This window comes from Globicephala melas, chromosome 10 (genome assembly GCF_963455315.2).
Source record: "Globicephala melas chromosome 10, mGloMel1.2, whole genome shotgun sequence".
NCBI lineage: Eukaryota > Metazoa > Chordata > Mammalia > Artiodactyla > Delphinidae > Globicephala > Globicephala melas.
In genome coordinates, this window is record NC_083323.1 from 98869138 (window position 1) to 98883632 (window position 14495).

General features: G+C 49.5%; 1 protein-coding gene across 3 annotated transcripts in view; it reads right to left on the minus strand.

Moving 5' to 3' along the window:
• Positions 1-14495, minus strand: part of PRMT8 (protein arginine methyltransferase 8) — an 81450-nt gene that overhangs the window by 15002 nt on the left and 51953 nt on the right. For all 3 annotated transcript variants that reach the window (XM_060306431.1, XM_060306430.1, XM_060306432.1), the window contains 2 exons: positions 7908-8050; positions 7251-7338 (listed from right to left, as the gene is read on the minus strand). In XM_060306431.1, coding sequence (XP_060162414.1) covers positions 7251-7338; positions 7908-8050 — 231 coding nt within the window. The remainder of the gene's footprint in view (positions 1-7250; positions 7339-7907; positions 8051-14495) is intronic.

The window sequence follows — 14495 nt, forward strand, 5'->3', positions numbered from 1 at the left end:
TCTGCAACGTGCCAGACGCTCATTCACACCCTCTCATCTGTACAGGTCCCACTTTAGGGTTAGGAAAAGTGAAGCCCAGAGAGGCTGAGAAAATTCTCCAAGGTCACACAGCAGACTCCCACAGGGTCAAGACTAGAGCCCACATTCCTGATTCTTCTGTACCTGCTCTCCTGCCCCCTCTCTGAGCCTCAGAGTCTCCTACGAACTCTCTCCTCTGCCGTCCACATTTCTACCCCGGAGTCTTTGTTCCAGTCGTTCTCCACACCTACGAGGCCCATCTCTTTCCCTCCTCCCATCCCCGCCAGCTGAACCTCTCAAGCAGCAGAAAGAAACACGGGCTTTCGGTGAAACAGGCTGCAGCGTGAATGCCAGCACCACCACTTACTGGCCAGGCCCTTGTGCGAATTTCCTAACCTCTCTGAACCCCCATTTTCTCAACTGAAGAAATGAGGGGCAGGGGCAGGGGTAGTCCAGGAGAGGGCTTAACTTTCTTACACGCCATGATGTTCTCTCTAAGGATGCATCTCGTAAGACATATCCCCCCGTTGGGGCACAAAGCACCCCAACAGTGCTCTTTGGCCCCTTGGGGCTGTTCATAAGATGCTTTAAGCAGGGGACGTATTCAGGATGCAGGGTTGGAGGGTAAATGAATGCAGGTCTGATGGTCCAAGATCACCCTTAAATGATGGTAATCATTGATTGATCACCTAGCCCTGGCCAGACCCTTCACTGAATCTCCCCATCAACCCCATGAGGACACCTCCTTATGACAGATGAGAAAACAGGGGCTTGCAGAAGCTGGCATCCGGCTCACATGCAGTATCTGGTCCAATATCCCACAGCAGGGGAACCGTGGAGCTGGGGCTCAAACCCAGCTTGGGTCCCAATCCTTCAGCTGCACTGACTCAGTCGTGAGAGCAACCAGGAATGCCATTTGCTCTCCCCACAGCGCAGAGGGTGCCTTAGCGGAGTCTTCAGTTACTGGCCAGCTGAAATCTCACTTGTCTGTTTATTCGGAGGGGTTTAGAAATACACTGCAATAGAGACGCTTTTCTCTAAAATCTTACAGGATTTTTTTTTTTAAATGTTCACCAAACAAATGGTACCTTAGGGAACTCATGAGCCTGCATGTGTTTAGGAGAGGGGGGTGGGAGGAGGGAGGTGTGAATGGTCAGGGAAAGCTCTGCCCCTTTTACTCAGATTCCTTTCAAGGGCACGCAAAGCCCTTCCTCGGGGAGAAGAGGCCGAGAAAATAAGCATCTCCCAGAGGGGGAGCACTTGTGAAATTCTGGCTTGAGGATAAGATGCCAGTCAGATCCCATTACACACACGAGGCTGGTGCCGAAGTCCCAACTGAACCTACCTATGTTTGGGGAAGTGTGTCAGCAGCACACGCTTCAGAGAAGACCTCCTTCTAGAATCTGGGAATAGCCGTCCCTGCTCACCCAGATAGAACATGCACACCAAAACACACTGCCTTTGGTTAAAACCCCTCCTCAAGAGACCTGCAGCCACGTATCTGCTCTTTCCCTCTCCCAGCCCTGCTTTAAGTTAAGGTTCAGTGAAAAAGTCAGGCAGGGGGCTTCCCTGGTGGCGCAGTGGTTGAGAGTCCGCCTGCCGATGCAGGGGACACGGGTTCGTGCCCCGGTCCGGGGGGATCCCGCGTGCCGCAGAGCGGCTGGGCCCGTGAGCCATGGCTGGGCCCGTGAGCCTGTGCTCCGCGACGGGAGAGGCCACAACAGTGAGAAGCCCGCGTACCGCAAAAAAAAAAAAAAAAAGTTAGGCAGATATCTAAGAGTCTATGTGGGTAATGGTTAAAGTCCTGGGCTTTGGGCTTCAAATCGGGGCTCTGCTGTTTATTTGCTGTGCAACTCCAGGCAAGAATTTAACCTCCCAAAGAGCTGGTTTCTTCTTTAAAATGGAGATGACGATCATGCTAGTTACTCTATAGAGTTGTTAGGAGGATTAAATGTGATAATATATGTAAAGTACATGATACAGCGCCTGGCCCATAGAAAGCCCTTGATACACAATTGTTGCCGCCGTTATGTGGTTTGCACCCTGGCTTTGCCACCATCCAAACTGTGTGACCTTGGCAGATCGGTCCCCTTATCTCTGGCTTGTTTTGTAAAGTGAGGAGTTTGGTTCCGTGGTTCTGTGTTCCGGAATCATCTGGGACACTCTTTACAATACAGATTCCTGGACCACAATCAGACCTACTGCATCAGAATCCCCAGATTTGCGCCCCAGTGAGCTGGAATTTTCACGTCTACATAGGCAATTCCAACCAGTTAGAAATCCTGGGCCTAAATAATTTTCGAAGTCCCTTCCAGTCCCTTTCAAATGGACTTAAACTACATAGGTAATTCCAACCAGTTAGAAATCCTTGGGCTCAATAATTTTCGAAGTCTCTTTCACATGGACTTAAAGTCTCCAATGGCCATTGTGACACCTTCTCCAACGACTCTCAACCATGGGGCCTCTCCTCCTGTACCCTCAGCACCTACAGCAGAGCACCTGGCACAGTGGAGGTCCACAGACAACGCTTTTTTAATTGGAACGTATTCCCAAACTTTTAAGCCTGTCCTGCTTCCCAATGCCTCGTGTTTTAGTTATCTTCTTAGGGGTTAACTCGTGTCTTATCTCCCCAGCCAGACTGCCCCACTTCCAGTTATTCAATGACCGATCACCCAGGACATTAGACTTTTCTCTCCTTTCTGCTGACCATTCATTTACATTACGCGAGGCAGGGATGGGAGAGGATAGACACCAGGCATATTAATCTTTTGTTGTAATTCTGTCTTGTCTATTGAATGAGTGAATGGGGGGTGAGGGTCACCAGCCAGCAGGAAATACTGTAATTAATTTTCTGGGGATTAAAAAAATAACATCAGAAGGACCTGTGAAATTTAGTTTCTGTATTAAAACAAACTCTTGAAAAGGACCATGCTATGGTGCAATGAATGTAACTAAAGCAGCAACAAAGCCCAGACCCACCATAACTACAGACCAGATGGACTAAAAGTCCCACTTTAATGGCCTGGCAGGGGAAAAGGTATGCTCTTCTCTGGGCATAAATTATGCATCTGTCTCTACTGTCCAGCATTACTCCCAAGGCCCAGCATTAATAAAAATTACAAGACACATGGAAAAGAAAGAAAAACATGACCCATCATCAAAAGAAAAAATAGTCAATAGAAACAGACTCAGAGATCAGGTGTTGGGATTATCTAACAGAGACGTTCAAGTACCCGTAATAAATATTTTAAAGAATCTAATGGAGGGACTTCCCTGGTGGCACAGTGGTTAAGAATCAGCCTGCCAGTGCAGGGGACACGGGTTTGATCCTAGGTGCAGGAAGATCCCACATGCCACGGAGCGACTAAGCCCATGCGCCACAACTACTGAGCCTGTGCTCTAGAGCCCACGAGCCACAACTACTGAGCCCACGAGCCACAACTACTGAGCCCATGCACTGCAACTACTGAGTCCGAGTGCTGCAGCTACTGAAGCCCGCGCACCTAGAGCCTGTGCTCCACAACAAGAGACGCCACCGCAATGAGAAGCCCGCACACGCAACGAAGAGTAGCCCTCGCTCACCACAACTAGAGAAAGCCCGTGCACAGCAACGAAGACCCAACACAGACAATAAATAAATAAATAATAAATTATTTTAAAAAAAGAATGTAACCTGTAGAGAGAGACTGCCTACTTAAAAAAAAGAAAAAGAATCTAATGGAGAAAACATGCATGAACAGATGAAGAATTTCATCGGTGAGATGGGAACCATAAAAAAGAGCCAGTGGAACTGCTGGAAGTGAAAATCACAATATCAAAGATGAAGAATTCTTCCAATGGGCTCATGAGCAGAATGGATATATCAGAGGAGATAATAAAACTGAAAACAAAGACAGGAATATGAAAGACCGGAAAACAAATTTCACTCTTCATTGGAGAGACCTGTAGCTACACAATCCCTCCCTTCCCTGGCCCGAGTAATTGGAGCTTCCCTGCTAGGGCAAATGGGACTCTGCCTCCGAGAAAATCAGAGCAAGTGCTACCAGGAGCCACTTACAGCTTCTCCTCTAGTCAGAAAGGAAAGTGCGCGTAATAGTTTAATACACTTCAGGCTCTCAGATCAAAGTCAGCTCCTTGTGTAAAATAGGCTAGAAATGGAACTCTGGATGTCGGGGTGGTGGTGGAAGGGAAACCCATGGAGAGCGTCTGAGCCCTCCAAGAGGTTCTGCCCTTCAACCCTTCAGCTACAAGGCACCACCACATCTACACGAGGGGTTCCATGTCACCTTCTCGGCGGTGGGGAAGCTGGTGCCCATCCTCTGACCCTCAGCAGGTTCTAGATTCATGTACTGGGCAAAAAAATCAAATAGAATATCTACCAAATTTCCTTCCAATTTTGAGATTCTAGAAATCCCCAGAGTAAAGAAAAAATTTAATGATTGCTCCTCTCTCAGGGTTAAACCGTCCACCTTGCACATCCGTCTGCTGGTTTATTTCTAGTCCTTCATTCATTCTCTCATTCATTCACTCAACAAAATATGCACTGTGAGCCTCGTACATGACAATCACGTCTCTCTTTCTGTGTGTCCTCTAGTAGTCGGTGAGCAAATTGGGGGCAGGCTCTGTATTTCACTCATGCCTGTGTTCCCGCGTTGCACGTGGTTGAGAAAGGAGGGAAGGGGAGGAGAAGCGGGGAGGGAAGGGGAGAAATTGTTTTCTTAATTTCCTTTCTGCAAGGGACTGGGCTTGTCTCCCTCTCCTGCCCCACTTTAAGGTTTTTCTTTTTTAGCTGATTCTTGAGCCAACTGGAATTTGCTTACAATTGTTCCCTTGGCAATCATTAACCTTTATGCTTTCACTCTTGATTAAGACCTGAGAGCAATCAAAATCCCTGTTTATTTAAAACAGATTTCTAAATGGACTTGCTTCCTTCACTAAAAACAGAAGCAGGGCATTAAAAAAAAAAAACAACAACGTTTAAATAGAAAACGAGAATATGTTAAATAAAATGTAAAGGTGTGTGAGATTTTTGGTTTGGGGGGGCAGTGGTGTTGACAGACTACAGAGTTTCCACAAGAAAAAATGGGGCTGACTTTTCATTTTCTTTTCTTTTTCAGAAGGTATGAACATTGCAATGGGCAGGACAAGACTCCACCCCACGGTCTCCAGTCCTGGGCTGGCACCTGAGTAGCGGCCAGTGCCCCAGCGCCTGTCAGGACAGGTCCAGTCCTCACTGCAAGATGCGTTAGCCAAGGTCTATGATCCAGGCGAGGAGGAGGGTGAGGTATGTTTGCTTTTAAACCATGAGGAGGTTCCTTAAAGAGCTGTGCCGAGGGTCGGAGCTCAATCAATATTTAGTGCACGTGAGAACAAAGAATGGGTCTGAATGTTCTCCCCCAAACACGATTTACACAGTTACGGCAAGAACTCCAAAAACAGCATTACCGCGCAGCTCCAGGGCAAAACATGTCCTACTTATATATGCATTTGATCAACATTCCCTGTTGAGCTGTTTCTGAAACTTATCAGGAGGGCACATCTGTCCTAGATTCTGAGCCACTGGAGGCCAACGAGCTTGGCAGTCAGGCTCGGGGGCCAGAGCCATGAGCAGGAAGGGGTTTAGTGATACATTCGGAGACCAGGCTGGTGCACGCAGCACCAACGACTCTCACGTCCCTTAGTATATATCACCTCACTTAATCCTCATGGCCAGTCTATAGGATTGGGGACTTCATCTCAACCGAGGCTCAGAGATGTTAGGTAATTTGCTCACAGTCACCCATAGGATGTGAAGCCAGGGCTGGCCAACTTCAGAGCAGGATCATCTAACCTCAGCCCCCCTACCTCTCATTGTTTATCGACTGTCGGAAATGATGCCAGAAGGGCTGTAGGCATAGGGCACAGAGCCTCAGACAATCGTCCCGTTTCTGTCTTCTCCCGAACCCGTCTCTGAACTTCATGCTCTGAGTTTATATTTCCAGAAGAGTGTGAACACACACGCAGATGCACTCATTCTGTGGTATCGCCAGCAGCACGAACAATGATTAGACGGCACAAGATTTTGTGGAGCTCTGGAGGCCTAGCCTCTGGGGGCAGGAGGCCCATCTGTCCCGTCTGGGAACCCCTCCACTGTAGGTAGTCTTGCCAAGGGGGTTTAGCACCGCAGGGGCTGGAACCCAGATCTGCAGAGCCCATTAGACCGTTTGGAATTTCTCCTTGTGCTCTGGTCACATCGCACGCATGCTTGTGTGGGGGGGGTCTTTGCCCCTTGGTCGTTTTAGTTCTGACTGAGGACACATGGCTGTCTCTAAACCTTATGAAAACATAATCCGTTTAATCTCGTGGAGGACCAGGTTTGTGTCACTGAGAATGGTTACCCTTTAAAGGAAATAGAACACAACAACACTTTGGGGACCAGATAAAACGTTGGAGGGTTTGGGGGGCTTTTTTCTAAGACAACACTTTTTCAGCTGATGAGGCATAATGAACACAGGTGCGGATAAGTCCCCTGCCTGCCCCCCACACCTACATGGCCAGACCCCATCTCTCCCCATCTTTTACTTAATGGGAAGGAGAATCGATATAATGCTGAAAAGTTTGAAGGGTACAAAAGCAGGGTTCAAAACGACTGGCCTGGCTGGAGACCCGTGGTCCCTGCCCCTGTGTGGACGCTGGGGATAAATGACCCTTAACAGCTTCCAGCACCCCGGCCAGCTCTGCAAAACCTCGGCTTCTGCTGCTTCGTCCATTTTCCATTCGCACTGCGTTCATTCTCTCCCCGCTTTATCTCCCACCAGCCACGCTGCTTATTCCCTCTCTGTAGAACCCCACTCTTGGGACCAGGGGAAAACATCCAGAGAGAAGAATCCAGAAAGCGTCACAGGTAAACTCCAGAGGCACGGCAGCTGTGGCCGCGAGAGCAGCTGCTCATCGCTGAAGCACTGTCTACCCCAAACGCGCAAAAATAAGTAAATTAAAAAGCCCAGGGCTTCCCTGGTGGTGCAGTGGTTGAGAGTCCGCCTGCCGATGCAGGGGACACAGGTTCGTGCCCTGGTCCGGGAAGATCCCACGTGCCGCGGAGCGGCTGGGCCCGTGAGCCATGGCCGCTGAGCCTGCGCGTCCGGAGCCTGTGCTCCGCAACGGGAGAGGCCACAACAGTGAGAGGCCCGCGTACCGCAAAAAAAAAAAAAAAAAAAAAAAAAAGCCCAACAGAGAATCAAAAGGTGACTCACAGTGGATTTTGAAGTCCTTGTACTGTCTGTCCTCAATTGCTACCACGTACAATGCTGCCCGGTCTGGAAACATAAGCCCTCCAGGTTTCTGTTGATGAATTGTGGAGAAATGGGTCTCGTAATCTATTCACCTGACAAAGACATCACATTTTTGAACTGCACATAGAGTCACCAGACAGGCACCCCCTTGCCAGTATTTCTCACTCAGCAGACTGTCTGTCACCTTGGCCGGGACTAGGGTTGGGCAGGGAAGCTCAGTTTTGACTCTGGTACGTGGGAAAACTCAAGGGGCCGAGGTGGGGTCAATGGGACACATGAGGAGGGGCAGAGGTATGTCCAGTGAGGGACGGTGGAAGATGTTTTAACTTTTGAGCCTGGAGAAACCAAGGTCAAAAGCACACTGGGCTCTCTGGCAGCCATGCAAGTCCCTAGCACTTGGTGACCAGCATCGACTTTGGACAGCAAAGAATGGGTGTCAATTATACCAAAAGAGGCCAAGGTTAGACCTAAGAAAGCTCATTCTGTCCCCAGAAGCAAATCTAGTTTAAAGAGAGGGGCCCGGAAGCAGTGGCTGTATTCTTCCTGGGCTGCAGGCGGTGGGGCAGAGCAGCGAGGCAGCCGGCAGACCGGCGAAGGGACAGCATGCAGCAGGCTTACCAGCCACTTGTCCCTGGCAAAGATGACGGTGTTGAGCATCGATTCATAGAACAGACAGTAGCCCATCCACTCGCTGATGATGATGTCCACCTTCTCCTCGGGCAGTTCCACCTCCTCCACCTTCCCCTTGAAGATGGTGATGACTGGAAAATAAGAACCCCATGGCCACACTTTTTGGGCACCCTGACCGGGAGCCATGAGCACCCCGCATCAGGACCCAATCGACCTACAGGTGTCAGCGCTGTTCTGATTCTCCTTCTAGGAGGTGGCCTATCTCCCCCTTCACCAAGCTAGTTTACCCTAAGAGGATTGAAAACTCTTGGCATGTTCCCCCTAAAACGTACTGAGCAGTTGCTGTGTGGCTGGCACTGTGCTCAGCCCAAGACAGGCACCTGTCCTGTCATCGTCCAACAAGTCTTTGAAGTAAACTCTCTATTCTTATTCTCCTCTTTAAGGAAACTGAGGCTTAGAGGGGTTAAAGGATGACCGTGCAAACAGAGCCCGGGTCTGATAAGCAGCGACTCTCACACTTCTCGGAGTCCCCACCCCATGTCAGGCTACCGTGATGATTCAAACCCACAGCAGGAAGAGAGGCTGCCTCTCCTACCCTTGTATCTGTTCACAGCCCGGGCTTAGCCCCAGGAGGTGCCCATCTAGAGCTGGAGAGGAAGGAAATTTGGTGTTTAGACAAGAGCATGGGCTCCGCACTCAGGAAACCTGGGTTTAAGTGCTGGATCTTCTCATCACTAGCTGTATGACTTTCCGCAAGTCACTTGACCCAACCGAACTCCAGTTCCTCAGAGAACAACCGGGGGAAGTGACATCTACATAGTGGGAGGTTGTACTGATGTAATGAAATGTCACGGGTGAGGTGCAGGCTCGCAGTTGGGGCTCTAGAGAAGGCAAGTATTATCTGGCACCAGCCGATGGAGAGGTGACGGGGGTAAGATCGGGACAAAGGCCCTTCTCTAATGGCCTCTGCTCCTGAGTCCCTTCCAAGACCCCTCCCTCTACGACAGGAGAAACTTCTCAGTTGAGTTTTTGATCATTTGACGTAGACATACACAGAGTTTGGGAATCTCGTTTTGCATTCACTGCTGTAAAGATCAGAGCAAAAGCTATCTTAGATGCCACTGGCTGTGCAATTGACACAGGGTGATGTATGGGTTGGCTGCTCCCATCAGAACCTTTCCTCTAGAAGGAAACTCTGTCTGCGCCATCCTCTGAAAAAACCACCCAATGCCTGAGCTTTTCTGGGAAAACTAAACAATGGCCTGTACTCAGGAGTAAAAAACAAAAGAAAACAAACACCACCTCTGTCCTGAATCTGAGTTTCCTGAAAATGAATGCAGATGACAGACTCCTAGATGCAAAGGGCACTCAGGTCACCGGCTTTACTCCCCGCCCTCACAGTGGATGGTGCCGGGGTGCCCATCAGCAGTGTCTAATGATGATTTGCTCTCCAGGGCGTGGTGTTTAATCAAAGCTTAATCAGATAAGGCCCCTCTGAAAGGAGTAGGTGTCAGGCACTTCCGGCACAAAGTGGGGTTCTTTTTTTTTTTTTTTCCCTGCAGATAACTTTAATAAGGCATGGGCTGATGGTTGATTTGTGGAACTAAAGGTCGAAGAGGGAGCGCATCACATCTGGCTGGCTCATGCACTGTTGGATACTTTCCAGCCGAGTGGAGTCCAAGGCGCGGGCCTCCTCTGCAAAGCGGCGGTGTCCCTCATCGGTCAGCTTCCAGAGGCAGGACCGGCGCCGTGTGCTGGTCCCACCCTGCGTGCTGACCGGCACTTTCTCAAAGCTGTCTCGGAAACAGAGATCGTGACGCACGGTATTCTTCCAGCCTTCAGGAGCCGTCCAGAAAAAGGGGAATTGTTGTCGAGTGAAACTGTAGATCTGTTGCACGTTGGGGCCACAGGGAGAACCGTTTCTTAATGCCAGTGCAATTAGGTGGAAGTAATTGAGAGGGGGCCGGGACCAGAGCCTCCCCTCCTGGCTGTTGGCTTGCCGAAGCCTCCGACTCTGGAGGGGGGCCCTTTTGTGAGGGGATGGGAGAACCCCAGCGGAGCTGTCATCCTGGCCCTCAGCCTTCTCCTCCTCTGTGAGCTCCCAGCTGCCAGGGGAAGAGGCAAAGTGCTTCCGAGGGGGACACTGGTCTCCAGAGAGTGATGGCGACTCCAGCACTGTGGCCTCTGGGCATTTGGCAGTCTTCTTCTTTTGGGGGTGGCTGAGGGCACATTGGCCCTGATCACTCCCCGGCTTGTGTGGTCCTCCTGCTTCCTGCGCAGAAGCCCTGCCCCTGGGAAGGAAGGGTAGGAAGGGCTAGTCTTCACCAAAAGGCTCGGAAGGGGAGGGGGCTGTCAAAGCTCTGCTCCTCGGGGGCTTGAGACCCAAGGGCAGGAACTCAAGCTAGAGCAGGACCCAGGATGCAGAAGGAACATTCACAAGGGGACAAAGCATGGGAGTTTTGAAAATGCAAACAGAGTACCTAATTTAGTTTATTCCGAAAAAGACCTGGCAGATATATGCCGGATCCACCTGCCTAATCATTTGCATGCAAAGCCTGATTTGTCTTATTTTTGTAAACATTTGAAAGTGTTTTCTTTCTCTTTGCACATCTCTTGAAGGCTCTTCTGTAATGTCTGCACGTGACTGTGGGGCTATGGGTCGGTCCCTCCTCCTGCATTAATCACGACCTCCTCCTCCTGCATTAATCACGACCTCCCCGAGGCACAGGAAGATGTTTTCTCCTGCCTCTGGTGCCCCATGGCCTCCACTCTGGGTGCCTAGGACAAGGCTCAACCATGATTCCATAGACAGGACTCCATAGGACCGTGGGAAGCAGATGTGGACAAGAACTTCTAACCCAGTCCAACAGACAGGAATGTACAGAATACTCCTCGGGTGCCCCCCAGTGAGAGTGTATGCTCTTCCTGATCTCTGCCCTAGCACTCCTGTCCACTAGCTGTTATCCTGATCTATATGGATGCAACAGATGATAGGTAGGGAGACAGATAGATAGATATAGACGATAGACACATATAGACGATAGATACAGATGATAGATATAGATGATAGATAGATATAGATGATAGATAGATATAGACGATAGATAGATATAGATGATAGATAGATATAGACGATAGATAGATATAGATGATAGATAGATATAGATGATAGATATAGATGATAGATAGATAGATATAGATGATAGATAGATAGATATAGACGATAGATATAGATGATAGATATAGATGATAGATAGATAGATATAGACAATAGATAGATATAGATGATAGATAGAGACGATAGATATAGATGATAGATAGATATAGACGATAGATATAGATGATAGATAGATATAGATGATAGAGAGATAGATAGATATAGACGATAGATAGATATAGATGATAGATAGATATAGATGATAGATAGATATAGATGATAGATAGATAGACGATAGATATAGACAATTGATAGATACAGATGATAGATAGATAGATAGATAGATAGAAGATATATCATAGGTGCAGTGGATCACAGAACAGCAAAAATCACAGTTTCTGCCTACCAAATGCAGAAGGAATCAATTAACCCCCTACAATGCTGAACAGCCTGGACCTCTGTCCTCTTATCACCCTTCTGCATCCAAATATTTCTGCGAACAGGCGTGACCCCCCCTCAACTTGGCTTGTTGAGTAGATGGGCCCTTTGTGAAAGGAAAAATGCACACCTCACTTCAGTCCAGCTGTGGCCTGGATTCCAGGCCCCTTTCATCCCCTTGTCCAGGTGCTTTTGTGCAGTGCCCAACCTTCACAACCTTACGCTTGGGTCCTGGAGGCAGACGACTTATATTCTCGTTCCATCTGACAAGTAACCTCCACCAAATAGCTCCTCCCCTCTTTTCCTCAATTTCCTTATCGGGGTAAAACAGGAGAGAGATTGAACCTAGAAATCCCTCAGATACTTTGCAGCTCCAACATGCTTTGAGTCTTCAAATATGTATTGAGCATGTGTAAGGCATTCTGTAAGTTTGCCTGTGGAGACGGCTGACATCAATGAAGAAGCAGTGCCTTCACGTCCAGTCTGACTCTAAATTGCAGCAGTTCCTCAATCCTGATTTTTGAAAAAGAGGTTACATTTTCTCTATGGACCCAAATACAATCGCCCCCCTGAATCATCAGGGACATTCTTCCTGCTTTCCAGAGTCGCCACTAGCAACCACTGAAACTCCCCGATGTAAGTGTCCAATCTGCAAAATGCTGCCTCTCGTGGTGGGGTTGATGGCAACCCAGTGAGGGCATTGGGTTGTCTCCGAGGCCTGTGTGGGCACATGCAGCCCCGGGCATCTCGTCTCCATGGCAACCTTTTCAAGGGGGATCTCGGCCTCCGATATTTAGGCTCTGATTAGCTACCGGCTGCAGAAGCCCACTCCCAATCTGGAGCCCACATCATTAAGACTGTGTCAGTTCTCAGGATGGCACTGAGGTCGTCCTCTGGAGTTGTGCTTCTATTCCATAAGGATGATGAAATTTTGTTCAACCAGCTGTGACAGGACCCTGGCTGGTAAGTTTTAGAAGGATTTGTCATACGTCCGTGTACGATGGGGACCCATGAACTCTAACCTGGGAGATTTTTCCCCTGTAACTTCAAGTTCTCAAATTAGACACCCAGATATTTTGGGGGGTTGTTTTCAGTGGAATCTTTTTTCTTTTTGTCTTGAGTGATTATTACAGAAATGTAGTCATTCTGATTCCTGGTCCCTTGTTTGACTTAAAAAAAAAAAAATCAGCCCAGACCCATCTCCTTTGGGTCCCTACTGTGTCCACCAGAGTCAGCTGACCCCACAGAACCCGAAGTTCGTGGTGTCCCCATTCAGGCCCCTCCCCGGCTCGCAGAGCAGACCCTGTGCCACAGAAGAGTGGGCGTGAGGGTCGTGAGCGTTAAGACGGAGAGCAGGTTACTGGGCCGTGGAGCCGCCCCGATGCCACCCCCCCCGCCCCCGTGGCCCCAAAGCCACGTGACCCACACGCCTATTTGGGCGACACAGAGCCGGCTGCACACCCCTCCTGAGGGCCTGACCCACCTCCAGCCTCTGATCCCCTCCTCTCCGTTGTCTATTTCAGCTTCCTAGTTCCAGGATGGAGCAGAGCCCTCGACAGCTCACTGAAATCCTTACCGAGTGAACAGATGGATGAATAAGCAATTTTCAAAAGAGGGCACGGAGTTCAGAGACAAAGGATCTTCAAACTAGTCCTAATTCTGAGAATAAAACACCAGTAGTGTTTGACTAGCAGCTGGCAGAGGGATTTCACCTATGTTACCTCGATCATCTTCACGGGAACGTGTGTGGTTGGTTTTATTGTTCCATTTGTCTAATAAGAGGAGCAGAGTTTGGGACGTCAAAAGGGGAGCCCAAATCTAGGCCTGTCGTGCAGCCTGGTACACGTCACCAACCTCCCTGAGACCCCTGTCCTGCATCTGCGAGCGAACAGAATCACGACCCGATTACCCACCGCTGTCAGCAGTGTACACGCTCCCACCGCCCCCAATTCCGGCTCACCCATGATAGCACCGAAAGCAGGGCCGGGAGAGAATCTCTCGCCGGGTGGTGTGAGTCGGGTCCGGCATGCCTGGGCGACCACCCCATCCAAAGCAGACCCCCAGTTTTCTCAACTACTCCATCCTGTCCTTCCAAAGCACCATCACTGTTTGTAATTCTATTGTGATGTTGTGTGTCCACTTGCTTTCTGTCTGTCCCCTCCCTGAGACAGTTCCGTTCTCTGCCAACTCCGCAGCACCTGGAGCAGGGCCTGGAGGGTGGCTGACAACTGCCCCCTCCCCTGGAGTGGTGCACGAAACCCAGTCCTGAGATTATTCATGGGCCACTTCTGATCGGTTAGGAAGGCAGCCATTGGCAGGAGCCACTAGTACAGGTTCATTAAAAACAATTATATCTGATTAATCTCTTGCCTTCTTTGGACAGGGCTATTAGTCAAGTTAATGAATGAAATAATCATAACAATAGCTAACATTTATTAGCTGCGAACTGCACATCGTACACTGTTGTGTTTTACAGAGGGCTGTGCTGAGAGACACTTAACCATTGGGCTCTCCAGGAAAGAAGCCCTGATTTGTAGCATCTGCTGATTTCTCCGTGTAAATACTCCCACTGTGGCCAATTTCAAGCCACCAAAATGCCCACATCTGTTCTGCAAATTCACTGAAAATTTAACTGCGGGCTCCAGCACGCCCTGGTTTTACATACGGTAATTACGTACGGCTCACAATGACCCTCTGTGGTCCGTACCGCTGTTATTCCCATTTCACAGAGCCGGAAACGGAGGCACAGGAGGTCAGGTATCCAAGATCACGAGCTGATCTGCCGGAGCTGAGTGTGAACCGGCCAGAGCTCTTAATCACTGCGCCAGCCTTCCACAGGGGTCTGTCAAGGCAGCCCCTCCGCGGCCTTGTGGCGGGGAAGCTGACCAGTGATTGTGAGGGTTCACAGCTGCTCCCCGACTGTATTCAAAGATGCTGATTCAGAGCTGAACCAGACCGGCCCATGGGAGCTGCCCCACTCC